At 41.5% G+C, this 27,982-nt stretch overlaps 3 protein-coding genes across 5 annotated transcripts; 2 read left to right on the top strand and 1 right to left on the bottom strand.

Annotated features, from left to right (window-relative positions):
- Positions 1–138: 138 nt before the first annotated feature.
- On the top strand, positions 139–17,475 carry fam107b (family with sequence similarity 107 member B). 2 transcript variants are annotated; one of them, XM_046393002.1, is made up of 4 exons: positions 139–308; positions 12,896–13,067; positions 15,696–15,852; positions 15,946–17,475. In XM_046393002.1, exons 2-4 carry the CDS (start codon positions 12,940–12,942, stop codon positions 16,063–16,065), a joined length of 405 nt encoding a protein of 134 aa, XP_046248958.1. In that variant the 5' UTR covers positions 139–308; positions 12,896–12,939; the 3' UTR covers positions 16,066–17,475. The 2 variants fall into 2 exon arrangements, with proteins under 2 accessions (XP_046248958.1, XP_046248957.1); XM_046393001.1 differs by lacking the exon at positions 139–308 and adding an exon at positions 11,798–11,983.
- Positions 17,476–18,465: 990 nt separating this feature from the next.
- Positions 18,466–21,888, top strand: LOC124061319 (glycine cleavage system H protein, mitochondrial-like). The gene is made up of 5 exons (XM_046393000.1): positions 18,466–18,654; positions 18,884–18,966; positions 19,075–19,138; positions 19,893–20,024; positions 21,326–21,888. Exons 1-5 carry the CDS (start codon positions 18,504–18,506, stop codon positions 21,421–21,423), a joined length of 528 nt encoding a protein of 175 aa, XP_046248956.1. The 5' UTR covers positions 18,466–18,503; the 3' UTR covers positions 21,424–21,888.
- Positions 21,889–21,899: 11 nt separating this feature from the next.
- On the bottom strand, positions 21,900–27,821 carry si:ch1073-390k14.1 (deoxyribodipyrimidine photo-lyase). 2 transcript variants are annotated; one of them, XM_046392990.1, is made up of 10 exons: positions 27,744–27,821; positions 27,382–27,615; positions 25,431–26,076; positions 24,944–25,255; positions 24,629–24,801; positions 24,450–24,534; positions 24,114–24,346; positions 23,738–23,932; positions 23,370–23,595; positions 21,901–23,215 (listed from the first exon to the last, which is right to left on the bottom strand). In XM_046392990.1, exons 2-10 carry the CDS (start codon positions 27,613–27,615, stop codon positions 22,671–22,673), a joined length of 2,649 nt encoding a protein of 882 aa, XP_046248946.1. In that variant the 5' UTR covers positions 27,744–27,821; the 3' UTR covers positions 21,901–22,670. The 2 variants fall into 2 exon arrangements, with proteins under 2 accessions (XP_046248947.1, XP_046248946.1); XM_046392991.1 differs by lacking the exon at positions 27,744–27,821 and having other exon boundaries at positions 21,900–23,215; positions 27,382–27,690.
- Between the last annotated feature and the right edge of the window lie 161 nt (positions 27,822–27,982).

The raw sequence follows: 27,982 nt of genomic DNA, 5'->3' as shown, positions 1-27,982 counted from the left end.
CCGGCCCGAGCTCGAGGAGTCCCCCACTCATCTACTTCAGTGAGTAGATGAATGCAGAGAAGGGGGGAGGGGGAGGGACCTGTGCGTGACGTCACCACGCCCCTCCCTTTCTGCTTAAATTTACATTTTCTATGGGTCCTGACTGAGTGTATGTGTGTGCGCGAGCCATTGAACAGTTTTCAAAAGCGAGAGACACACCTCAAGCCCAAGAAGTGAACCGGAGAGGCACCGATGTGGCCTGAACCACTTCGGCATTTTAAATAATAAACAACTTCAGTTGGAGAAGTCGCGTCGGGGTCGACTTTGAGGTAGGTGTGTGTGTGTGTGTATATATGTGTGTGTCTGAAGCTCGTGCGTTTTGGTTTTTTGGGGGGTTTTTTTTCTGTGAGGTTGTTGCACGAGCACACTAACAAAAGCTGCTCGTTTCAACTGTCTGTCCGATCCCGTCGGAGGAAAACAAAACAGCAGGTTCGGGTTAAAAAACTGGAAAGTATGAAGGGAAAGAAAAGCCCGAGGAGAAAGAGAGAGAGATAGAGAGAATGAGATTGCAAAATGCAAACTCTTGTTTCATTGTCTCCTTTTGTTGCAGCGCATGACTGTAGTCGACGGGACAGTGGAGAACAAACACGCTGAGATTGTTGTACAGACTACAGTAGCGTTCACTTTGGACTGATACTATTCATGGCAGTTGATACTTTTGTTCTCTGGAGGAGAAATGTAGAAGAAAAAAAATCAGCGTTTATTATTTAGTGTGTTTCTGCGGCTTTGGGAGAAGATGTTATAAGGCTCACATATGGTGTTACAGTTGGCAATGTCTGTACACAGATCTTCCAAAATAATAAAATCACCTTTTGTTTTGAAGGAACGTCAACATTATAAACCTCTCCCAAAATCACATATTTGTCTCGTATTGCTTTACAATACAACAGAAGATTTGTTGTTTTATGGTTTTTATTACTTGCCACCGTAGCCTATAAAACACTGTATGTTGAAGTGAAGCCCACTGGTGAGACAAACAGCCTTAAAAGAAACCATATTTTTTTTGGATGAGCTGTTTCTGAAATCATTATGTGTGAGTAAGACTGTGTGTAATAGCACAGCAATGACCACTGCCTTCTGTGTCAGAGCACATGGCTTCAGTCAGGGCTGACACATTGGCCTCGCCTGTGCTGCTGTCATCAGGCAGACAGACCAACTGTCATGTGATAAGGTGTGTGTGTGTGTGTGTTTAATGTGGCAACAGGTCTGCAGGTCTAAAACTTATGGTGTTTCTTATCCACTGTGGCTTATACTTTGTTAACTAGTTGCTGTTTAACTTTAACAAGACGTTAAACAAACAAGGTCGAGCAGCACATTTCCAGCCTGAGGGTTTTAGTGTGTGTGTTCAATGGGTGGAGGCAGGATTGAGGTCCGGCAAACAGAGCTGAGCAGCTTTGACATGTGAGGTAGTTCAACTCTGATTCATCAGATGTGTTCTAGTGAGAGGAGAAGTGACAAAAGCAGGTGGTATGAATGAGTACGTTACATTGTCGAAGTGCAGAGCTTTCAAGAGAGGATGCGTGTGTGCGAGTGCGCACAAGGAGGGGAAAGTTTCTCGCACATGTGTTAGTCATTTGGAGGGGAGTTAGCTAAACGATTTACATCTGTTTTCTGATCTTTGAACCCCCTCCTTCCCTCTTCTCTCCTGTTTCTCCTACTCAACTCTCTTGCTGTCTTCTGTTTCCCGTAAGGGTTGATGTTGTCACTGTCTGTGTGTGTGTGTGTATGTGTGTGTGTGTGTGTGTGTGTGTGTGTGTGATGAGTGTTACAACTGGAATGCTCTCTTGCTCCGTTATTACTGCACTCAAAGGAATTTAAATATGTGAATGAAATGCGTTTCCATCCTATAATGGCACGTGTCCATTAGCGGTTCTGGTGCATTTCTCAGATGTGTTTTTATAGAATATGAGTCCATGTCAAGGACTCAACCTGACCTCAAGAAAATCAAGGTATTTGGGTTAGGAATGGGTGTGTGTCGAGGAGGAGTAACTGGCAACCCACATGTGTGTTGACAGTATTATCTCCCACAGTCCTGCTGGTCTGTCTGAGGCCGCAAAATCTTCATTAGTCAGCAGAACGTGCCAATCCTGGAGTACCACACAAGACACAGTGATCAGGCTGTGTTACTGGATCTTCACAGACATGTTGCTCATGGGTGGTGAAAGACTACCTTGTAGAAAATGTGTTCTTGCCCTGTAATGAGCCATTTAAACAAAGAATGAGGTTTCAGTGGGCCTCCGTGCTGAAGTCCTCATGGTTTTACCAAACACGTCTCCACTCTGTCCAGTTCCTACATGGAGGCATTCATTTGTGCAATGTTTTTTTTTTCTGTTTTCCATGATCTAAAATTAGGAGACTAGAGCTAGGTATTGTTTTAAATTTTACAGATTTGTCAGTGTAATGTTTGTGTTTGGATAGTGATGCCAAAGCAATACTTTCTTTCTTTCTAGAATTATCTTGACTCTGTTAAACAAGACAAACAAAAGTTTTCAACAGTAAAATGGACACAGACTGAGTCAGGATTTGCCCAGATTAAAACTATGTAAAACTGAAAGGGTTATGACTTAAATCACAAATTTTTTAGCACATAAATGAGACCTAAAGTTCCCCTCAGTGTTTTAGAGTGGAGGTGGATGACCCCATCTGAAACAAAGACCACCTTTATGAACATTAGAACTTCAGAGAAAAAGAGTAGAATGTCAAACATCAAAATCATTCTTCTAACATCATAAGGGATAAGTTTTTGGAACTTTTTGGAAATCTGTGTGCTGTCTTAAACAGAACATACCTTATATTTATTGACGGGGGGGTTGTTGTTTAGACTCTCACCTACTGCTTATCATGAGACAAGATACATTAGATCTGGTTGGTTTGCCACCTCAGTTAAACAAATTCTTAACAGGAAATCAAGACCCCAACAAAGAATTTGTGGCTATTAACATTTTTTTTTCTACACCCAGTGCTAGAAAAACATTACGGTCTGCACTACAGCTCTGTATGAGCGTGGTTTGTGCAAACACAAGTGATGCAATCACAGACTCCTATAGCAGGACAAAGGGTCTGTTTACACTGTGCTGAAGCTTTGTTGCCATGGTTTATATTATGATGTCACGATTAAGGTATTGAGTTTCCTGACAGAGAGCTGGAGTGGGATGGATGGTGAAATAGTGTGTTGTGTCATATGAAAGTTAAACACACGCAGACTTGAATTACATTGTTGATTTACTCATACAAAGGAGATAAGGTGTGTGTACCAAGTACTGAATCAGACACACACACCTACAGAAATTCAGCTTCTCAGAGAATCCCATTGATTTTCCTGCAGTTATGCTGGAGCTTCAATCACAATAAAGCACCATTACTGTGCTGACCACTTTGCGTAGTCTTAGAGAAAGGATGACATGCATGCACACAGACTCTAAATGCCTCCTTCCTTTCAGCCTGTTAGGCTGAAGTATAGAGAGATTGGAAGTCTGAGCTGCATGAATTGGATTGAGCGCTTTGGAAGTCAGTATCAAGATATATGATCCTGTCTTATTACAAACACAAACAGGAACCTACGCCCACAGAAGAACAGAGACGTTTCTTTCTGTTATGGCCTGAAACCAACTGGGCTTTCACACTGTATAGCCATACAGGCTTTGGAAAGTTTCATCAGACAATGAAACCACATGATTGCCAACTGTCCCAGCTAAAAATATGCATTTACATACCTATATTTTGTGTCATGTCAAGCATAAAGCATGGAATCAGAGAGCACAACAACTCCTCGTTTGGCCTGTTTTTGGACACCTGATTACCTCATTATACATGTGTGGTGCGTGATCAGCTTGTACCCACGTCTGTCTGTCGGTCAGCTTGCTGGCTAACTGTAGATTGCCTGGTTGCCCAAGGTAACAGTTGTTATTGAGGTTTTCTTTACTAGCATGTAAACAAAGGAGAAGCTACCAAATCCTTCCCAGTGTGCCCCCCAGCCAATGAGGATGGAGCTCCCAGCTGTGCTCAGCCAGTAGGAAGCAGGGAGGGGCGTGACTCTGCTCCATAAGGGAAAGCAGTAAAGCACAAAGCTTTGAATCTGGAACTGGAACAGACAGCCGAGCTGTAACAAAGACTCTTCCTTTATGACTGAACGACATTTCACACTGCTGAGCCGGACAAAACGGCTGTGGTTTTTTAACTACATGGCTTTTATACCACTAAAGAGACAGACATCGGAATTGCATTTAAAAGGATGATGTGTGTGAGGAATGTGCAGTATATGAGCACATGTTTACATCTCAGTGAGGAGGAGCCACATGAGACATGCATGTGGCCGTCTGCCTATAATTTGCCTTCTAAGGGTGTGTCTATATGGAGAAAACAGTCTGCACTCTGCGCAGTGGTTGTTCGTCTGTCCTGGTCCACCTGCTCTCATCAAGACTATACATATACATACAGGACCATGTGTCAGTGCCAGCTGTCAGTGAGTATAGATCAGCCTTTTGTTTGTAACTGACAGGTGTGACCCCAGACTGTACCTCCACACCAGCTATTTAGGACATATGTTCAGAATTTGGTGCGAGTCAGCACTGTGATTTTAACCTCTTTAAAGTGCGCCTCTAGCTGTGCGTGTATGTGCCCCTACATGTAGCATATGCTGTTTTGTGCCCAAAGCAATAATCACTTTGCAGGTTCATCACATTCCAACAGTGTGACCCAAAGTGGCGTCTGTGCCTTTTCAATCCATCCCATTCATTCTGTAATCTGCCTCCGCCCGGGGCTCACAACGTGTGGCAACAGGACTGCTCACGAGCTACCACACTGAATAACTTCAGTCAGTGCTGAGCGCACACTGTCAATACAGGCATGTTTAAATTCACTGGGAGGGATTGCAACTTAACATGATTGATTGTGCTTGTCATGTTAGCAATAAAAAGTTTATTCTTGTCATTTTAAAGACAGGCGTCAGGGCATGTCCAGTAGCAGATCTGGATACTTGTTCGTATTGCAATCGACTCAGAAAAGCCAAATCTGGAAGCAGCCAAACACGCATTATAATCAGACACGACAAAATGCGGCCAGTGTGGTTATCCAAGAGACACGAAAAGGCACGCAAAGTCACACAGGCAGACTTAAAGAACAACAGCCACAGGAGATGGTTACTTTAAAATCACAACACTGGGATTCCAGTCAGATGAATATACTGTTTCTGTTTTTCACAAGAACAGGAACTTACTTGTGCAGAACACTGACATGAAAAGTAGAGTTGTAGCAGTTCCTCCATTTTTGCTTGTTATCTGAAATTACAATGTCCGTTGTACATCTAAGGACTTTGTGTGATGAGATTAAACTTGCATTTTGAATTTCCTCAACTTCACTTGCTAGTTAAAGGTCCTGAATCCTGAAGAGCTTATGCTCCTCAAATTCATACAGTCATCGTGAGAAGATGGGATAGAAAGCAATGCAAAGCAATGCCAGACGGATGTTGAGATATGAGAGTCTAAAAAACTGGAAAAACTTAAAATTTGTTTTTGAAGACTTTTGAAGGATTTCGACTGTTTCGAGAAGATGAAAAAAAAAAATAAAATTGAAATTCATCATATTGACCAACATGCCAGTTTGGACGATTTATCAGTCCTGGGGCTTTGTTTAGGAAAAGTTCTTGGGTTTATGCTTGAACATAGTCTTTAGATCATTTCCAACTTATAAACCTGTGATCTATAAATCTCACATCAAGTTAAAGTGATGGTTCCTGCCTTGCTATTTTCTCTTATGTAATGCGATGGAAGAGGAAATTGTGACCAGGCTATACGTATTAATCAGCGAACTAAACAGTAGGTTGGCGAACAAATCCAAGCAGACGGCACTGTGTGTGTCGGCGCTGCAGTGAACAAGGTTGGGCAGGCAGACAGAACTCAGGTCGATTAAACAGACTTAAAGAGAAATGCCCCTGCTTAAGAATATGAAAAGATTAATTGATGAACTGTGTCCAAACATAATGTCTGTAGATCTGCTAAGTCCTCACGACTTTAACTAATAATTCCTGTAACAAATTTGTTCAGAATTTGTTCATATGCGTCTAAGCCTTGTAAACTCTGTATGAGCCATCAGCAGGAAAATCATGTCTAGGCAAGTCAAGTCAACCCTTTGCTCTGAGATAAGATCATTTCCACATTGGTATCTAAGGTATAAATAACTACTTAAACCTGATTTTCTGCTTACGGCATCCTTAAGATCAAAACTGATTGTAAGTCCACGCACCCAGGTCTTCTTGCAAAGGGTTATAGATATTACTCAGTCTGCAAATGAAGACAAAGAAATAAAGACATTTTTACAGTAAGCATCTGACAAGCAAGTTAGAGGGAGAGAGTCACAGTAACTCAGATGATTTGTATGAACTATTATTCCTGGCTGCTTGGAGCAATAATGAGTTTTGATGTTTACTTTTCATAATGACAGTCTACAGAGCCGCCTAGTACATCCTTCATGACACCAAGGTTTGTTAAACATCCACACCCACATGCACACACAGCTTAACAACTCATTCCTCCCTCACATGATGTACTGCATGTCACATTATCCTTTCATTGTGTGGGTGTTGGTGCACATCTGTGCTTTATGAACCCTAAAATCCTGACTGTAAATTCCCATACCCCCATGTCTCTCAAGTGACATCATCGCATTGTGGGAGCGAGAAGGACCCTTTTTGAGGTCAGTATGTGATGAGCCCAGAGAAATTCCCCAGCTCCTCTTTCTCCTCTGCTCCAGACCCCAGTTTCAAGGCAGGAAATACAAAACAACCCCCAAAAGCTTAAGCGTACTTTTGAGGAACCATGTTTCTCCCTCAGATCATCTCATAATTCATAATTCTCTTTGGCCAAGTGCTGTGAAAGTTAGTTTTGGGGTCTAAATATACTTGAATAAACATCATATCTTCATTTGCCACTCACTCTATTGTTCTCTGAAGACTAATAACTGTATATTTTAGCTGCTTGGCTGCTCTAAATTAGCAAGAGTTGTGCACAGACAGAAATGTGTTTGTGCTCCTGAATAGTTCATGATTAAAGTTGTATCTCACTTTATTGGCTGTGTCTTTCTATGGCACACACTGGCAGGTCAGTTCTTCCTGAGGGAGCTTGAGTGTCATTTACCTTCACACACTATTTTGCCTACACATGGATTGTACTACACTAAAAACAAACAATGTGGGTATGTGGGCTGTTCCTTTTTGGTTGACTGTTGACTTTGAACGTGTTTATACGTGCTAGTGGCAGGAAAAATGTGCGTTTCTATTGTTTGATTCTGTGCTCTGGAAACATGTGAACACGCACGTCACTCGCTTGGCTTGTAAAATGAGCGTGTACGTGCACTTGGCCTGTCAGGGAAAAAAGCTCATTGTCAATTCTAGGCCTCAAACTCTGTGCTTCCCCTTCCCTTTCTCTGCAACTTTCTCTCTCTCAGAGACATACACACCACTGCACTCCCACCACCCCCATCCCCACACAGACATCAGTTAAAAGCTCATCTATCTGTGTATTTTAATTAGGGCCTCCCCTGTTTATGCCTGAATGGCCGCTTCATTAACAGAAAGGCTAGGAGACGCATACGGATCCGTCCAGCTTTTTAGAGAGAGCTGGGGGGAACGGGTGTGTGGGTGTGTGTGTGAAAGAGAGAGAGAGAACGGGTTGTGGGGGTTGCTTTAGGGATATTGATGACGTAATTTCCCCTGAGGGGTGGACCTCCCATCTGTGACAGGATCTGGCCAAACAGAAAAGATAAATGGAGATTGAACAAGAGGAACTATATGTATGGGACAGGAGATGGTAAATTAAGTTTCAAGAAAATGTTAATAATACTCTGATTCTGTGGAGTGTATTCAGGGTATGATTAAGTTATACCTCGTGTTGAGACTCTTTATGGTATGTTAGTGCTCCAAAACTGTAGCTAAAATCACGACAATAGACCAAGGCCAAAGTCATTGGTGGTTCTCTTGTGCTATTTAAGTGTAGTTTACTATTACTTATGGAACTGCCATTTTCAGCCTCACTTTAACCAATAAGCACCACCCATGTGTGAAAAAAAATAAGCACAAGCCAATGTCAGATGTGTCCATGATCAGCACATATCAAACTGCACACTAACATGCTGATCAACCGCTTCCCTTTTTTGTTGTTAAACTGACTCTAGTATGTTTGTGCAGGATGCTGAGGAAAGCAAATCCCAGCTCACTGATGATGGAGTGGATGTGGTCAGCCATGTGTTCACAGCCAATAACAATTGATATCCCAGCCCCACCCTGTGCAGAGCACTGGATGGTCTGCTCAGTTTGTGCCTGTATCCTGGAGGAGGACAGGGGGGGTCAGATGGTGAACCAGGCTACCAGCTGCTCTCCTTGCCTTCATTTTCCCTGCCTGTCGAGGCTGCACAGGAAGAAGGCCATCCCCGACTCGTGAGAGCTAAACCCAGTCCGTCCGTCTTGATTGCAACATAAAGATATCGGCCTCTTTCTGTCTTGTCTTTCATGTAGGAAACCACTTTTTGTAACTGCTTGTTTCCTGTTGTGTGTTTGTTTGCTTCCTGGCAGCAAAACGAACGAGAAGCATTGACAATGGCCAATTTAGCTTCCCATCCCAATCCCTCATCATTAGTCTTTCTGTCCATCTGCACTCCTCTCAGCTTGGGTTAGATGAGGAGGAGCGTTTTTCGTGCATAGATTTTGTTTTTCAAATAAATGAACATGTTTATTTATGCAGAATTGTAAACACTTTTTGAACCTGTGATAACCACAAACAGAAACTTTGAACCCGATAGTAACACATTATCGCCTTTGGTTATTTGTCAACTTAATCATTCAGAGTTGTGTTGTTATGTCTTTTATCTCTGTTTCTGTGCTCTCTAAACCTGCAAAAAGAAAAACTTAGAAAAATATCTGAGAGGGAACCAAAACATTAAAGTTATGGGCTGATAAACAAAAACAGGGAGCTGAAAGAAGAATGAAAGCTCCATCAAGCTGAGGAGAACTGCAAGGTCTGTGTTAATTCTCTGTAATACGTCACTGCTACGGACACCTTCCACATTACAAACTGTCATTTGATCCATTGTTGTTCTGAAAGTATAGATCATTGCCGCTTTGAGGTTGTTTTTGAATTTGTTTCAATTGATGAAAGTCTCCTCAGTGATGCCCATTTGAAGCCTTCAGGTGTCAGTATGAGTTGGCAGCAGCTCTTTCCTGCTCCTGAGTGCTGTGTCATTAGGTGAAGTGTGGGTGATGGTTGGTCTCCATGGCAACTCTGAGAAGATGACAGTTTGGGGGTGGGTGGGGAAGTTGAGAAATGAGTCCTTGTTATGAATGCAAGTCTTTGTGCATGTTAGCCCATATAGCGGAACTGGCCGCAGTGACGCAATCGCTTGGCACCGTGCAGGCACTTAGTCCCTCCAAGATAAGTCATTCTATCAGCCCTAATGCAACCTGCCACTGTGGGGTACACTTCCCCCCACACACACATACACACACACATGCAATCACCTCTGCAAACATGCTTATAAATCCAAATACTGCCTGTTTTCAAACTTAAAAAGTTGTCAAACGCATGTGTTCTTTTCAGATTTATGCAGTAAAAAACAAGCCTGAGTGTGAGGATGATATGGTGGTATATTCTTAAAAACTTCCATATATAGTTTCAGCCTTTTCGTGGATTTAACTTTGTGCTGTACTTCTTTTATTTTATTTCTTTTATTTTTTTTTTTGGTATTTTTCTTATACGATGCATAATTCTTGCAGCTGACACTTCACAGTATATGACATGACAGTCATACACAGGTCATGAGGATGATGGGGGGAGATTGAGGTTAACAGAAGAAGGTTGTCTTCAGCAAATTCCCTTCTCTTCAGTATTAGACTCTGCTCTGACCCAGTTTCTCTCCTTCCTTTTCCATTGTTTTTACCAACTTACTTCTCATTTTACCCCTGAATGCTTGGACATTTTGAATTCTCTTTGTGATGTGCATATTCTCTTGGACATTTTGGACATTTAGGTCTTTAAGGTGCCCATTATCTGTGTGTGTGTGTGTCTGTGTGTGTGTGTGTGTATGCGTGTGCAGCTGCAAGGGTGTGTTTCCAAGAAACCAATAAACAAACTGTTTTAATGGGAGTCCTGGAACAGCAGGAAACAGTGTACCATAATCCACACACAGAAATACTTGGATGGTTTGCTTCCACGGTTTATGTTTTAGTAAAGTTGTGTTCCAGTTACACGTACACATATACTCCTCTGTGTGTGTCTGAGTGCATTGAAGTGGCTGTTTGCTGTTATATTTCTGAAACCCCCACTTAGTAAGACACCTGTAGAGCAAAAGATCTTGGCACAATCATACTTTTCATCCGACCTGTTAACTTGGTTATCTGCTGCACTCTTTAGGTGTTGGCCTTAACTGATAGAGTGATGCTTGTTATCTCTATAGCTTGTAAGTGACAGAACATGCAAAACAACAAAGGTTTAAACAGGGCTCCGATTTGAGTCTTATTATTGAACTCCCTGTGTCGCTCCCCCTAACCCTCGGGGCATAGAGGAAGTTGGAGCAGATGTGTTAAACTAACAGACACTTTGACAACACTGCCAGTCTGTAAGTTCCTCCACCCCCTGCTGCCGGCATTAACAGAAACCATCTTTGATGTTCACAGTATGTGTGTGCTCACATGCAGCCCCTGCTTGCTTCTACGAGCTCACATGCACAAACACTGTCTCCATGTTCTGACTGTGTCACAAAATGCACAGCAGCTTGCGTTTTCCTGACAGCAAATACTAACACGTGTTAGCAAAACTGGTAAAATATTGAGTTGACCCTTGACTTCTGTAAGTTAATATGCTGCTAAGATGCTTTTATAAATTTTTTGGCCACATAGATTTTAAGATTTGTGTTGGCGACATGAGTTAGTAAACACAATTTTTTAAAAGTTCACTAATCTGAGATTAGAGGGGATTACTCACCACTATGACTGCAGATTGTACCCAACTGGGAAAAAGTGTTTTCACCCATCAACACATTTAACTACAGCCATCGAGCATATTTATTACATGGTATTTGTCTCTCTTTGTTCTGCAGCATGCTGCCACAAACCATGTTTATTCTAGTCTTCTTTGTTATGTAACTTATGTAACTGACATGGTTTAGTTTGTGGGATGCGAGAATGCTGCCTTCTAGTGGTGCGTTTAACTCCTTACACCAATCTTCCACATGAATGTTTTGATTCTGAGGACGCACTCCCCCGCCTTTGTGTCTGGCACGTGCAATATCATGCGTCTTTGGTACAAGCGATGAATGTGACTCACTCTGTTTTTAGTCTTTCAGTCCTAAAAATAGGAGCAACCTGCGCAGGACAGCAGGACAGCATCTGAGAACACAGTTGTTGTAAATCTTAGTTATTCAGTAGACCCTGGGGGCCAAGAAATGCAAGAGACTCTGTTATCAAGTAAACAGGGAGTAATGTTTTATTGGACATCTATATCAGTTTACTGTTATTTTAAGACAGACTTTTGTTGTCAATTCTGTATAGGACTATGTTACTGACAATAAAAGAATACCATGAAATTCCATAAATGAATAGTTGAGAATATCACATTCATTAATCATTGTGGGAAACTGTTCTTTGCCCAGAGATAAACATTGAAAGTGAGTAGGAGGGGAGTAGGTGAGGGCGGGAAAGAGAGAGAGAGGGAGGGAGGGAGGGAGCGAGACAGTGTGTGTGTGTGTGTGTGTGAGCACAGCTATAAAACAGACTTTGAAATCCAACCAGCTCAGTAGCAGTCAGCTGTGCAGACGAAAGCTCTTCTCCCGCGTGGAGCTCGATAACATACTGATTAACAGGACAGTAAGATTTTTAAGAGCTTTTCCTGGAAAACACACTGAATTAAAGTAGCCGAGATGACGACAATGTTCAGATACCCCGTCTTTCCTCATCTGCAGGGTGAGTTAAGCCAAGGTTGAATTTGGTGCATTTATTTTATAGGTAAAAGTTAAGTACTTCTCTGTTTTGCTCTGTTTTTATCTTAGGTGTATACAAATAAAATAAAAATAAAAGTGGTTTTATTCAAATATTATTCTTTTCTCATTTCATTTGGTTGCACACACAATTTTATGTTGACGTGTTCATTTAGACATTTTTGGACATTCATTTTTTTGACATGGAGCATGTGAGCTATCAGTGAGATGCAGTGCAGCGTTTTCATTGAGCAAAGCAGACTCAGGAACAGTGGCACTTAGCTGTCGTAAGTTATTTACTTTGGTGTTATTTTACATACCCTGCAATTATCACAAAGCACTGCTCAACTTCATGTAACCTGGCTGTTTATCGGCTTTATGATGGCCAGATAACACAATACTTGTGAAATATTCTTGTTTTGTAAAGTAAAAAATTGTTTTGTAAAGGCAGTGTGGCCATGTCTGGGGTCATGAATCATGTTGATTTGTGAGGTCATTAAAAATTGTGGATTTAACCTTTGAGTTAGTAACATATTAGCAACTTTTAAAATATTCACATAAATATGTGCCTGTACTGATTCATCTCTTCGTTATTTTCCATATTGTGATGAGGGTATGAAATGTGTATGAAATGTTCCTCTTCACTCTGGGACCATTATGTAATTTTAGCACCTGTTCCAGTCCATTCAAAAAACTCTGAGCTGGTGCCAGAGGAGCGGGTCCTCATATCACAGTTTAAAAGTACCATCATTTCAGAGAAATAATAGGTCCATGAAAAATGTTAGTCCTTGCAACAGAAATATAAAGATTCCTGTGCACCACAGGGCTGCACCTGAACCCGTGTCATCATCAGTGATGGTCAAATGAAGGTCTTTTTCATTTGTCCCCTTTGATTCAGATCCGTGTGACCCTGGTCTGTCGCTGTCACCGGGGAGGAGTGTCATGGCGGAGCCCGACTATTTGGAGGGAGATTGTGATGAGCTCATCAAACCCAAAAAGCTTATCAACCCAGTCAAGAACTCTCGCAATCACCAGGACCTGCACCGAGAGCTACTCATGAACCAGAAGAGGTCAGAAAAATATTCCTGAACCAGCTTACTTCCTTTGTATCGTGTTTATTTCTTCCAAGAAAGCTTATCATAGTTTATGGCACAAAAACAAAACAAGATTATTGTCTATCAAGGATGTCTAAATTCCAAACAGATGATCATTTGGACAATAAAAAAGCAGCTAGTAGCTATATTTCTTCACGTGCAGCACATGACTGAGCAAATAATAGTTTAATCATTTACGTAGGGGTAAAATTCTATTGCTGTCCAACCCTTTTTGGATTATCATCATCTCCTTTGTTTTATGGCAACAATATCAGGTTTTCCCCTATCCAGAACAGGTTAGACTGGCACAAACAGTACAGTCTCCAGATCAAGGCTAATTTAGTTTAGCCTAACTAATGGAGGATGAGTCAACAGTAACGCTGCCACTTTGTTCTAATTGGTCTGATAGTATCTATGCAGACTGTTCTGATGCTTCTGCAGTGTGTCGCTTCACTTGACTTCACTGGTGCCTCCAAACTCCGGCAGCAATAAAGCTCACGGTATGAAACTTTCATAGGAAGTATTATATAAAACCTCAAGTGCATTAATGTATCTAGAATCGGTTACATAAAGGTCACACAGATAAAATGCACAGGATAAACCCGGTCTGGCTGCCGATATTCGCACTAAACCATACAACAGAGGATTTCATGCATTCTATGTGAACAACCTGTATCCATGTTAACGCCTCTGTGTGTGAATACACGTGCACGCTGGTGCCTATGATTGCGCTTTTGATGTTAAATGTTTGTATTTTCTTTCACCAAACGGTGCCAGCAGCTTTGTGTCCTAAGCTATAAATAGCTACATAAACACACATGCTGTTGACAGCTGTTACATCACAGCAGCGATGCTCGGCCTTAAACGGGTCAAAGAGTGAGGCGCTTTTGTAGTGATGGAAGCAGGGCATTAATGAATGATGAGAAAGAGGCCTGGACAGGATAAGGAGGATATGGAAAAAATGTAATAAAAAATGTTAGGGGGAACAAATCATTTTTCAGTTCCAATGTGACAGAATAGCATTTCTAGTCACCTAGACTGAATATCAGTAGACATCTGGGTGATAAATCTGCAGGGTTTTGGAGGAATGAACTTGTTTTGTTTGGACTATCTATCGTGTACTGAAAGTATAGAAAGCTTGCTTGCATAGTGGATTAGTCACGCTCATGAGAGGAGGACGGGGAGGGGGGGTTGGATGGATGGATGGATGCATGGATGGATGGCTGGATGATGAGAAAAAATGTGTTATGTAATCAAGATTACAAAACAGTCTCTAGCTGAGGGCCTTTCTCTGCCTTTGCTACCTTCGCTGTTTTGACCCCTCCTACACACACACACACACACACACACACACATACACACAGCAATTTCAGATATTCAGCCACCAAGACTGGTGAAGCATTTGAGCAGATGGAGGTACTGAGGTGTGGGATTTTGAACACACATTCTTCCCAGTCTGCTAGAGGGTGTGTGCTCATGAGGGGGGTCGTGAATAGGAGCGTCAGTTATTACATAAGCACTGGCCACCATGAAAGCAGAGTGACGTAAACATCTTTATAGCCTGTCTTCTTGCTTTCAGTGACCTTGACCTGACTCTCATTTCTGCGCAAGGTGCTCAGAAACAGCCTGGCCCCATCACATCTTTCCCCCTTTGCCACAGCCCATAAAGTGCACTAATAAGACCCTCACCATCGTTACCATCGCCCTCAGTGGCGGTAACTGTAGGTAAAGCAGTGTATCATTGTAAATTACCTCTCACTCCTTCTTGGAACATTGCAGACTCAGTTATGTAATCTTAAAGATTTAATTAATGCGTTGTTGATGTTAACCAATGCAGCCTGTGCACAGTCGGGTAAAAGGAAAATCAGTAACCACAAGAAGACTTAAGTAATCCGGATAATATGGTAAAGAGCATGGAGATTTTTGACCATCGGATAGCCTCTGTCCATTTACTGCCCTCTGTTTTCTGTTTTATTTCTTTTTTTTTTTTTTGTACGGCACATTTTGTGCCTCCCTAATCCTTTGTGTGCTTTGCTGTTTATTGGCTTTCGCCTTTAGTAACTGGCTCCAACCCCTCTTCATCCCTCTCTGTCTTAAATACCCCTACTCCCTAGACTCATCCTCAGCCCCCACCCATCTCTCATATAATTTGGAGGAGTTTGGAGCGTTACATAACATTTGGTATTTTTGCTATTCTTCACAAGACACACTCGCACTTTACTAAGATGTCCCTGTTCTCTTTCTGAAATTTGCTGCACGTACACAGATCATTGTGTAACAATCCCTCTGTTGTTTTTGGTACTGGTTTGGTAAGGGACAAAAGAAAAAAAAGGCCCATGATTTCAACAAACTTTACAAAAGTCAGCTCCAAAGCTGGATTGAAAAATGTGGAATAATCTGTGATTGGCTCAAAAACAAGACTTTCCTGAAGCTGACATGTTTAATCCAGCACATCTAATGCAGATATGCATGTCAAACCAGAACGAGGTCATGGTTATCATCTGTTACACACAAATCTGAACGCTAATCCACCTCTGAGTGGGGCCTTGTAGTGTCATTACCCTGGATTGTCGTGTGGATTGTTCATTAAGCTTTATTTTACAGGGGTCTGGCTCCTCAGAACAAACCTGAGCTCCAGAAGGTTCTGGAGAAGAGAAAGAGGGAGCAAGTTCTCAAGGCTCAGAAGGAAGAGCAGGAGGCCCACAAGAAGAGGAGCGACCTGGAGATAGAGCTCATGAAAAGACAACAGAAACTGGAGCAGGTAAATGATTGAAAGAGCAAATAGAATTTGGGTAAGCAAGATCCAGTTTGTAGTGTCATTATTTGTTTAATCTAAATGTATGTGTTCCTGCAGCTGGAGCTGGAGCAACAGAAAATTGAGGAGGAGCAAGAGAACACCCCCGAGTTTGTGAAGATGAAGAGCAACCTGCGCAGGACCAAGCAAGAGACCGATGGCGAGGAGCGAACCACCTAAAACCCAGCAGGGGTGTCTGGGTCTGGCTGATTGTGCGCGTGTTTGTGGGCACAGAGACGTCAGGAGTGTATGCGCGAAAGAGAGAGTGTGTGGTGGTGACCTGGCCGTGGTCCGAGATGAACTTCCTGGCTTTCCCAACCTAGCTGTTCCTTCCTGCAGTGAGGAGAGAGACTTTACAGACTAAAGACAACCCCTCTGTCTGCCTGCCACGGACTGCCAGTACTCACCTCTGCTCCTCACACACATCCAGCCGCACACAGCACCCCCCGCAGGAGGGACCTAACACAGACATGTTACACGCCTTTCAACGAGGGCAAGCAAGCTTCCAATGAGCTCTGATGGAGAAACAACCAAACACACACACACACACGCACACACACACACACTTCATCCCCTCTGTTTTCACTCCTCTCTCCACAGCAAGCTGTCGTTTCTCTTTACTGTTATCAATGTTGTTATCGTTTTGGGGTTTCTTGTTTTTTTGTTCTTTTCTTCAGAAACAAAAAAGGAAAAGTGGACACTGGATGGACTCTTGAAGCTGTGTAATGTAAAAGCCAAACAAAATGTGCATTTGTTATTTATGTTCGTAGCTTTTAGCCCAGATATATGGGAGGACACTTTTAGTCGTTCTGTATTTTAGTTTGTTTTACAGCATAGTTTAATGAAGCCAGAACAGGACAAAGGGAGTGTATGATCGTGTGAAACACTCAAGTTTGCTTAATTATTTTTTTTATTATAAACATGCCATTTCCTCAGCTAATGCAATTTTGAGCAATAGTAGAACTCCCAGGCATGAGAGTGACCTTTTCTTTATATACTCTGTTGTTTTGTATGAATAAAACTGTTACTTAATAAATAATTTAAGTTTTTGTTAGGTTGGTCCAAACGAAAAATCCCTAGGCTCTGTCTGATCAGTCTTTGTGTGCTTTTATGATCAAAGGACTTGGCAGAAAGTGAACACCGGATGGCCACCTGTCATAAAAAGATAAAATTCATTGGTAGTTCATGGCTCCTGATACAACTCTGATAAGCGTCCTGGAACTTCATCAATGCAGTATTTTTTTCCTTTAGTTACAATGGAGCCATAGATGTGCAGGCAGATCATTTAAATCGGGAAATCTGAATTAAAGTGGCCATCTGCAAAACAACCAGCATATGTTGCCATCACCATACACAAAATTCCAAAATGGTTGCTTAATGTGAGAAACTGTGATAACTCTGGATCTTAATGTGTACATGTAGTGATTAAATACCACTAAATAATATTATTGATATAAAATTCTTGTTTATGGGTCTCCAAGAGATGATAGCTGTTATTCCCATGAAAAGAAGCAAATTTCTTACAACGTAACCCTGTGTTTTTCTCCAGAATCTTATTTTAAATAAACGTAATTCTAACACGTACCATCATTATTATTATTATTATTGTTTTTATTATTTTGTGTGTTGCTGGATTTTTTTTTTTTTTATCTAATAGGTACTAATAATAATGTTCTGAATGGAATGCCATGCAAAGATAACAGCAAAGCAGTGTGCCCTTCAAACAGAGCTCATCACTGCAGTAAGCTCGGTTTATTTAGTGCGAAGCTGATATTGACATTGCTCAAAAGACTGCCAACCTTCACATGTCTGGACATCGGGTAGTATATGGAACAGAAGCAGGCTCTCAGCTTGTTTTCCATGGTGGCAAATCAGAGAATGGACTACACATGGCACAACCTCAAATACAGCAAAGAAGTCACTTAATATACTGTATAATAATAAGAAGAATCTTAATAATAATAAAAAATGGATATTATTGCCATTGCAATACTTGGTAGTAGGAATTTAAAATGGACATTATTTATCTGTATTCAGTACTGTTTTAAAGAATAGCGCACTAAAAGCTTGCAGTATTTCCATCAACATGATGCCAATGAGGAGAAAACTGGGCTATTAAGTGACACGAATGGTATGAGAACTGGATCACTGTGGGGTTGAAGCCGATACTCTTTAAAGTAAAATACAGGTATGTTTTTTCTGATTTTGATGGGGCAAGCATGATAATAAAGAACCATCAGTTCAAAACCACAGCCACATGGGTTAAATTCTTCTTTTAGGCAACCACAGCTTCGACCAAATAAGTAGACCTATGCGAGCGGAAACACCAAAGAACTGACAAATATTGTTTGATTCAAATTTCAGTTGCAATTTCAGATACTCGTTTATTTTAATCATCTTGGATCTCGTGGATGTGGCTGTCCATACATAGTGAAGCAACTCGGTATATCAGAAAATACCTATAAACAGTTTCAGTACAGCATCAAAATATGACCTACGAAAAAAATAGTTATTCCGTTGAACCCATTGTGGTCAGTGGAGGGCAGTGAAGCTCTACTGATGCCTCTCTTATCCACGAAGAAGAATTTGACCTGTGATCTCATCAGACAGCGACAAACATGGCCGCCTGTGGGCTTTTCCGCTCCCTGTCTTCCAACTTTTTCACAGTTTTGCCTTTACTTACCCGCTCGGCACCACTTTCTCCGCTGCGACTGACAACTAAACTTTATTTTGGAAGAACATTAGCCTCTTCTAGCCGAATAACAGCAGGTAGGTAATTAGCATGTATGGCCCCCGTAAATGCGTTCCGTTGCGGCATGTTAGCAGACAATTTCGGTTGCTAGAGGGTAACATTAGCTAGAGAAAAGGGCATGAGAGCTGGCTACGCTGATGCATGTTCCTGCTGGTCATCATCATGTTGATCGTGTATTACAAAATACTTCAAAAGTCTTCTAACGGAAGCCTATTTATGTCATGAGTCTGTTGTGTTATTTTGCAGCGCTTAAATTCACAGACAAGCACGAATGGATTCGAGTAGAAGACGGAGGAATTGGTACCGTCGGCATCAGCCACTTCGCACAAGTAAGTTTTCTGGACAAGAGCGTACACTTTCACAACCGCCCGCACACAAAGCACACTGTGAAGTAAATGTTTTTGCTGCTACCTCTCACTGCTTTCTGCCGCTTGCAGGAGGCTCTGGGAGACGTAGTTTACTGTGGACTTCCAGAGGTTGGAACACAGCTGGCTCAGCAAGGTATGAAGATGAGGGTAGTGTGGCTCACGTTAACATTACAGCACCCACTTATTAAGTACTAATAAGCTTATGCGTTTCAGTCCGTGGTATTGAAGAGAAAATTCTGTTGACGCGCTGTAGTTGTTTTGTGATGTGAGATTTGTGATTAAGATAGTACTGTCTTAAAATTAAAATTTTATTTTGAAGATTTTTAGCACAGGCTTGAGGGTAACAATACGATGATTTAATACAGTTTTCTGAACTTATCTTACTAATGAGTGAAATAAAAAAAAATGATCAACATACCGATTGTCTGATCTTGTCAACATTATTTTGTAGATGACAGTAACATAGCTACTCTTTATTTCAACCAAAAGGCACCAAAAGGAATTTATTTAATAAAATAAGTAATTTAATAGAACAGTGACGTGCATCAAGGATTGTAGAGAGGCGCTGATCATTGGTTGATCTAAATCCAAATTTAAAAATGAGAAATAGATTGATTTGATAGATTTTTTTTTTTACCTATTCTCAAGAAACTAAGTCAGCAATTGTAAATATTTTTTTCATGCAATTTTGAATTGGTGCATTTGATTTTTGTGTACCTTGCAGAACCACTGAATAAGCAAACACATATAGTTGTGCTACAAAACACCTGCCTTAATTAAGGTCAACATGACTTGGAGTATAACTGCCTGTGTCCTCTGTATGGCTGCCATACTTCTGGCCTGACCTTTGATGTGAATGCACCTTTTTCTACCATTTACTTTCACAGATGAGTTTGGAGCTCTGGAAAGCGTGAAGGCAGCCAGTGAACTCTATTCTCCTTTGACTGGAGAAGTCGTAGAGGTCAATACATTACTGGCAGACAAACCGGGTCTGGTCAACCAATCTTGCTATAAAGATGGTAAGCACACACTTAAAAATGCGTAATCTATATAGAATATTTGGTTATTTGAATAAGGCTTTGCAAAGTATATATAATAACAACCCTATAGATTCTAAGATTTTTTTGTATATTTTGTACTTGAACACCAGGTAAAAAAGAAAATTTATAAAACTGTGGCTGCAGGTCTGGATCATACAAATACATTTTTACAGATAAATGTTTAATTTTAACCCGTTTCAAAACTTTAATATAACATCTAAATACTGATTAAGAAATGTTTTACTGTTTTTGGTTTTGCAAACTATAATCTTCCCAGAAATCGGCTCTGAGGTTTAAGGAAAATATTTACTGGTTCCAGTTTGGCAGTAGATGGCAGTAATGCAACATAGCATAGTAGGAAGCCACTAGGAGTGAAGACCTTTTTGTATAATTCAAATTACTGTCTTGTACTTTGTATAATCTTTTTTTATTTTGTTTGTGAAGAGTAACCAATGTAGCACATTTTGTAGTGTGAGCCATCTTTACCACACACCTGATATATACCAACTTTTTTTGCATGTTATAACAAATTCGTAATGTCACAAATTACTGCTCGCTGTTTTTCACGGCATACCAGCAACATGGTTTCCTTTCATTGACAAATTTGAAAATCAGCTTGGTTGATGTGGCAAAAAATGCTTTTTGCTTTTGCCGGAATTACATTGTCACTGCAAAGAGTTTTCACTAACTATATCCTTGGCAGTACATCCGAAACAAGCCCAGTGACGTGCTTTGTTGCCTTATCAAAAACAATCATTTCTTTACCGACACAAGTTTTACAGAGCCCGTGCAGTCATATCCTTCACACAATCTTGTGTTTCAGAGTGGTGAACCTTACCTCATCCTTGTTTGTGAACAAGTGAGCTTTTTGAGGATGCCCCTTTCATACGCAACCATGACATTTTCACCTGTTATCAATGGAACTTTCCAAGCAGGTGTTTTCTGAGCAGTCGGCTTTCCACTGTTGTCTCTGTCCCAGCTTATTTCGTACATGCTGATATCATCAAATTCCCAACTCACTGAAATTGCTCGGATGAAACACACAAGTATATTGCCACTTTTCTGTTTTCAACTTAGTATATGTCAAACAGATCAAATAATCAGTTTGATTACTGCATCCCAACTTTTTGGGAATGTGGGTTGTAGATTATCATATTCAAATGAAAAAAGGAAGCCAGTGGCAGTGATGTTAAAAATACTGTATGTGGGCTGAGCTATACAAAAACACTGATATGGCCCTCTACTCATAGTCTAACCTGATTTAAACCTCTTCATTTTAGGTTGGTTGATGAAGATGACCATTGCCAACCCCGCAGAGCTTGATACTCTAATGGATGAAGCAGCCTACGAGAGATACATCCGCTCCATTGAGGACTAACCTAACACCTCCTAATAAGTGCTATGCTCCCTCTCTCCTTTTCAAACACTACTGGCAGGGAGAGCCTCAAGTTGTGCCTGTGTCAGTTTCAACAGTACGCTTCACATCCACCAGAGGAGCTCAGAGCGCCAGATTGTTGACCTGCCAGTGTTGTAGAGCTGTGAACATTAGGGATCCTTTATCTACTGTTAAAGACTGACTCTAGGGGACCTGTCAGTCTGCACTGACTAAACATTTAATGTTGGGTTGTTGCAGCCTCAAATCCTCAAACACAAGAGATTGAGACTCACGATCAATAGAAGTTTCCAAACATTTCAGTCAAAACTTGAATTTCTGTTCTATGACATTGTTAGACTTAAAGCACTTTGGTCTATGTGGTAATAATAATGTTGGTCTACACTGCATGTTTGACAAAAGCACTGTAGACTCAGGACCTGTATATTAGAAAATAAATATTTCCTGAAACATTGTGTTTTCTTTGTCATTTTTTTAATTTTCCAAATGTTTTCCAGATTTTATATTACAAATGTGGGCAGTAGTTTACCACTTGTCTTACAAGATACTGAACATATGTCACTGTGTCAGTGACACATGATTAAAAATACAATTTTTGGTAATTTGCATAACATAAAATACATTTTAAATACACTTTAGTTAACCACCTATTCTGCACACACACACACACACAATTTTCACCCCAAAGATACAACCCATGTAATGTACTTGTATACTAAAAGATACCCCACAGCTGAGCACAAGATTACAACCTAATAAAACTCCAATTTTTATGTTTACACACAGAGAGATAACTTTCTCAGTTTTCTAAAACTGTTTACATTAGTTTGTAAACATTGTAAAATGGGTCTCTGCTCTGCAAGTGAAATGCTGAGAAACACTGAATGTCATTCGTTCCGCACGTACAACTCAAATCCTACAAAGAAAGTGTTTGACAACTCAGCTGGTGTAATACTACTGCTCAGTCCTTGAACTTATACTCAACACTCGTAGAAAATGTTACAAGCATTGTGTAATCCTCTTGTAAAGGTTGTCTCAGTTTTCTCAACACAAAACCAAAAAACTATTTTCCAGACTCTATCCACCTGCGTGTGTCCAGTCTGGAGTTTTAACTTGTTGGCCTGTTCTTATCTCATTTTACAGATTATTGTGTAACACTCTGTACTCATGGATTTTAATGGCAACTGGCCAGTTAATTGGTCATTTAGAACCTGTATACCTTCAGTCTCGGGTCACCTGAGTGAAGTGACAGTCCCACCAGGCACTATGGAAAATCTGTCCTTGGCTGTTGGAGTTCGCCTGGCCCTGCCCCGAGGTGCAGGAGGCCGAGGGAGTCCCTCTATTCTGCGATAATCACTTTCCAGCCTCTCCCTCCTCTGGGTTCCCTCGTACATCACGCTGGCAGTAAAGTCTCGCTCGTTAAGGAAGGCAATGGTATCATCCCTCTTGCGGCTCACGTATCCTTTCAGAACAGCGTTGTAGGGATTTGTGGCAGCATCTCCATCTGGATCGTCTAGCTGGTGTTTGAATTCCATGCGGGTGATAACAGGCAACAGGAACTGTTTCCCTGCCGTCACTACACTCCCATCCCTGTGTGATAAGCCCAGAGCCTCAGAGACCAGACGTGGGGGCAGAGGCACCAAGTCACAGCCTGAGCGCTTGTCCACATACTGTCCAAACTCTTTTCGCACCAGAGCTACATCTCGCAGAGACTGACTCCTCCGCTCCTCCAGGTCTGTAACTATTCTCTCAGGATATGTCTGGCCAAACACCACACCTAAACAATGAGGGGAGCAAGGCGAGGAGATTTAGTTTGTTAAGGCGTGGAACTGTATACTGTATGTAGCATGTTTAAAAAACTACATTTTATTTAGACTAAATATCTAATTGAAAATGAAAAATATGAAGAAGCAGAGTCATAACTTCCTCACCAGCTCGCCGAAGCATAGACGCAGGACACTTCCAGGGTTTGTGAATAAGCTCGTCAGGCAGATCTGAAAGTTCAGGACACCATTTCCGAACATAGCTGCCGTAGGGGTCACAGGTCATCGCTGCATCGACTGGATGCATGACAAAGTTCCAATGATCCAGACCACACATGCCGCCATTCTGCCACATCATAGCATCTATCGCCACATCTGCATCCACTAAAGTGTCCTAAACACATGTGAATACAGTCAGTAAGTTATACTTATTATTACTTATTATTATTATTGTGCATTGCTTCATACGTATATATGTGTATGTGTATGTGTGTGTGTGTGTATATGCATGCACATCTCACACATACAAGTCTCACCTGGAACCAGCGATAGCCCTCTTGCCATGGTAGGTGGAGATATGCTATGAGAAAAGATGCCACCACATGTCTCATGTAGTTGTTCATCCAGCCTGTCAGCCACAGCTGCCTCATTGCTGCATCCACCAGGGGGTAGCCTGTTCGACCTCGCTGCCAGGCTTTTAGGTGGCCACGATCACTGCTCCACCGCAGAGCCTTCAAATGAATGAACACTACTTTGTAATAAACTTTCTTTATTCTTGATAGTGTGACACAGGCTTTAAATTACGTACGAAGAAACTGAAGCACGGTTCAACATATTTTTTTTCTTTGCATTTAGGTGTAACATTAAAGTATATGTTAATAAGTTTTTAAGTTATCTGTAGCCGATTTCTACCTTGTACGGAGGTCTGAGGGATTCCCAGGGGAGGTCAGGAAACAATGTTAGCTGCCAGTATGCTAAATCCCTCCATGCCAGTTTACGCTGGAACTTTGGGGGACGACAGCGTGCCCCTTTGGCGTCCCACAACAGCCAGCGTGGGCTGAGCTGACCAAAGTGAAGGTATGGAGACAGACAGCTGGTGTTCGGGGCATCTGCCCTGCCTGACTCTTTTTCATATCTATACACACCTAGGATACATGGGAGAGTCATACGATAGAGTTAGACCAATGCCTTCTTTCCTCCAAACATAGAGTGTGATAATATTTACCAGGTCTCACTAAGGTGTCTCACCATCATGAAGGAAGGCTTCTAGCCGTGCATGGGCACCTTCTTCACTGAAATCCCAGGATTTACGAATGTTAGCTGCCCAGTCAATCTGAAGGACAAAATGAACACAAGAAAATATTGAGGATCTAATCTTAGTCATATACTGGGCTGTTGCTCATCACTACAGGGCTGTGGTTACCGACCGTTGTGCCATCCTTCCTACGAGGCATGCGTGCCAGGCCTAGTGTGTCCAAAGAGACGCCCTGAGGCCAGTGGGCAGGCGTAGGCAGAGATACAGGAGGGTCTAGGGGGACCCCTAAAGCAGACCCTGGGTTCTGTCTACAGCAGCTCATGAAGTGAGACACTGAACCTATTCCTAAATCAAGAGAGAAGAAGGTTCACCATAAGATGAAGATGTTGCTAATCATCTTGTATCTCCATAGATATTTCAAATCTTGATATTAAACTCAAATGTTTAAACAAGCTGAGTACAAGCTGAGTTTGCCGTTAAGACTAACCTCTGAGTCCTACACCCTCCGTGCTGACAGTGTAAGGGTCTCTGAGACAGTACGAGTGGAACATCCTGCATTCGACACCATGTTTCTGAAGAGCTGACACCACAGCGTCATCCCGCTCCTTCAGCCAGGGCTCATAGAGGGCATTTGCCAGGACTGTTCTCGCCCCTGTCTCCTTTACTAGCCCCTTAAGGATACATAGAGAAGATCCAACCTCATTCCCCTGTCCTGTCGCCTTGAAGAACACAAGATGGCTGCCAATGTGCTCCAGAGAAGAACAAAAACAAGACAAAGCTTGATGAAGCCAGTATTTACCTGTCAGTAAAAAAAAAAAAATGTGATTAGACAAGTCAAGAGATTTTCAACTTAGAAAATAAGCTTTAGTTCTGCATGAAAAGTTACAACAAGCACAGCTACTACTAAGGGCAGAGACAAAGACTGCCATAATCTGATATATCTGATATCATAACTGATTACTCAGGCAACTTACAAGCTCCCCCCATAGCCACCGTAATCCCAGGTCCCTCCTCTTCTTCAGGGCTCCAGATGAAGATGGGGATGACAGGCGCACCGAGCTCCAAAGAGCCAGTGAGAGCAGGGTTATCACACAGACGCAAGTCCCTCCTGAACCACAGCAGGACCGGTGGTAGTGCTGATGGAGAACAGGGCAAACCTACAACCTGTTGGCTGGCACCTCTACGGCGCTGGCGCCTGTTCTTAGAGCGCTTTCGATTCTCTGACTGATCTGAATGTCCCTCATCCATCATTTGCTCGCCTTCTTCACCCATTTCTTGCTTGAAAATTGAGCCAGGCAGTGTGGAAACATGCACAGTCTGACTTGTCCCTGGTGTTTCCTTATTATATTCAATATGTGCGGTTCCCTGAAGGCTGGCTTCTCCGGTTATTTGTGGTGTGCTCAGCTTGACCCAGGGTCCATCTCGGAGTGAGCTGATGTTTTTTACCCTGGAGTCTACATCTGCAGACTGAGTGTGGCTGCCTCCCTGAGTCTGAGGTAGCGAGGTCAGTCGAGCAGGGTTTCTTTTAAGTTTGGACTGTCGGCTGGGGGTTGACAGCTGGTCATCTTTCGTTTCCAGCAGAGAGAGAGCCAAGGCAAGTTCCAGTTCATCATCTTCAGACTAAAATTTGATCAGGACAACCCATAGTTGTATTACTGTCCAAATAATTATTCATAGTTATTGAGGTAGAGATGATGATAATGAATTTCATGTGCAATATTTGCAAACACAAGTGCAAATATTAACATACACACAAGCAAAACAAGAGCAAGCTGTTTCAGTATGAACAGTACAATATATGACCAAACAGTAAGATTGGTGTTATGCAAAGACTATGCAAAAATGTTTTCACTAATTTAAATCGATTGGATGTCTTCTAAGTACGAGGCTTCCATTGACTTCCATTGACTCTACTGTTAGGTTTGTTTCACCTGTATGAGCAGAAAAATATACTACTTTGCCATTCTTAGTGAGTGCTACTAATTAATATATTACTTATTTTTGTTTGTTTGTTTGCTTGTTTGTTTTACTAAAGCTTAGCATTAATGACAAATCTTTATCAACCAGTAAAAGTGAAAACAAATGTAATGCTTACAAATGTAGACTAATATTCACACAGATTAGTCATTAATGGTGTAAAATCTGCAAATGTAAAAGTTTTTATTACTTTCAATAATTGTTTTTTTCTCATTGAACTATCATAACACTGCCTGGTGGTAATCTTACGTAATGTGATTAGGTTGGCTGAATAGTACATGAGGGCTGCCATTTGGCTTATTATACGTATTATACACTCAAGGAATATAATTGTTTTAATTGGAATAAGCGTGTGGCAGTTTCTCTCCGCACAGGAGCTAACATGAGCTAGCTTTACCTGGCATCTCTTAAGAAGCAGGAAACCAAGTACAGAAAAGGAGATATTGGTGTTTTTCTCAAAAGCTGGTAGACAAAAAGGGGCTGAAAAGTCAGCTGAAGTGGCACTTAAATTTAAGAGAGTTCCACAACTTGTCGCTCTTTTTCCGCTAATGTCAACGTAACTTACGTAGTTGTTTGCTAGCACGTTAGCCATGACAACTTCAAGTCAACTTCAATACAGCTCACAAGTTTTGATCAAACTGAAGTAGTTTTGCCTTTTGAAGTGGTTAAGGAATACTTTATGCAACTTAAGTAGGTAGTGAGACACAACATACCGACCAACGTTACTCGCCAACGAAAACACTCGCTTTTCATACTCTTCTCGTCTCTGAGTGATTTAACTAAATAAAGCTATTGTCATCAGTGCTGAAATGTTTACGTATTTGATTTATGGTTTGGTTTGGTTTTTTAAAATCTAACTAAAGTTGTTCTTTCATTTATAACTTTGAACCACTTTGTAACCTGGGTATTTAAAACTTAGTTCAACGATTTTAGTACAGTCACACTGACCTCAGAGAAATACTCCTTGTAGATGGAGGTGAGGTTGGAGTGCAGGGAGATGTTGGCCGTGGACAGGGGCTGGATGAGGGACAGGAACTTAGAGCGGGTCTCCTGGTGTCCCAGGGCGGACACGCACATCGCAAAAAAACCTTCTGGATCCTCTCGACCCACCAGGACTTCCCTTAACATCTTTCTCACCAAGGCTTTACTATCTTCGGCACCACCCGCGACTGAAGGAGGCATCTTCAAGTGAAAGGTGGCGATAAATTATGAGATGCTGTAAAAATGCTACGTACTTATAATAATAAGAACAATAAGTCTATTACATCGTTTAAACGCACGCATTCAGAACATATACGTCCTGAACCTACCCACGGTACTGGTTACCAAACAGCTGATTTTCAGTTACACAACCCATGTGTTAGTGTTTTGTAACCTTCCAAATTAAAGGTTTGTAATGTGTGAATATCACCAGTAGGGGGAGTGCAAGTCTAACTAATAAGAGCTAGGTAGGGAGGACAGTGAGCCCCATGGGTGCGTTGCTGTTTTTTCACAGCATGGGATTCCCTGTTTACATTTCATTAATATGACTTGAGGGTAGAGAAATATG

The sequence above is a fragment of the Scatophagus argus genome, chromosome 7 (genome assembly GCF_020382885.2).
Source record: "Scatophagus argus isolate fScaArg1 chromosome 7, fScaArg1.pri, whole genome shotgun sequence".
Lineage (NCBI taxonomy): Eukaryota > Metazoa > Chordata > Actinopteri > Scatophagidae > Scatophagus > Scatophagus argus.
This window is presented reverse-complemented; position numbering and strand designations above follow the sequence as displayed.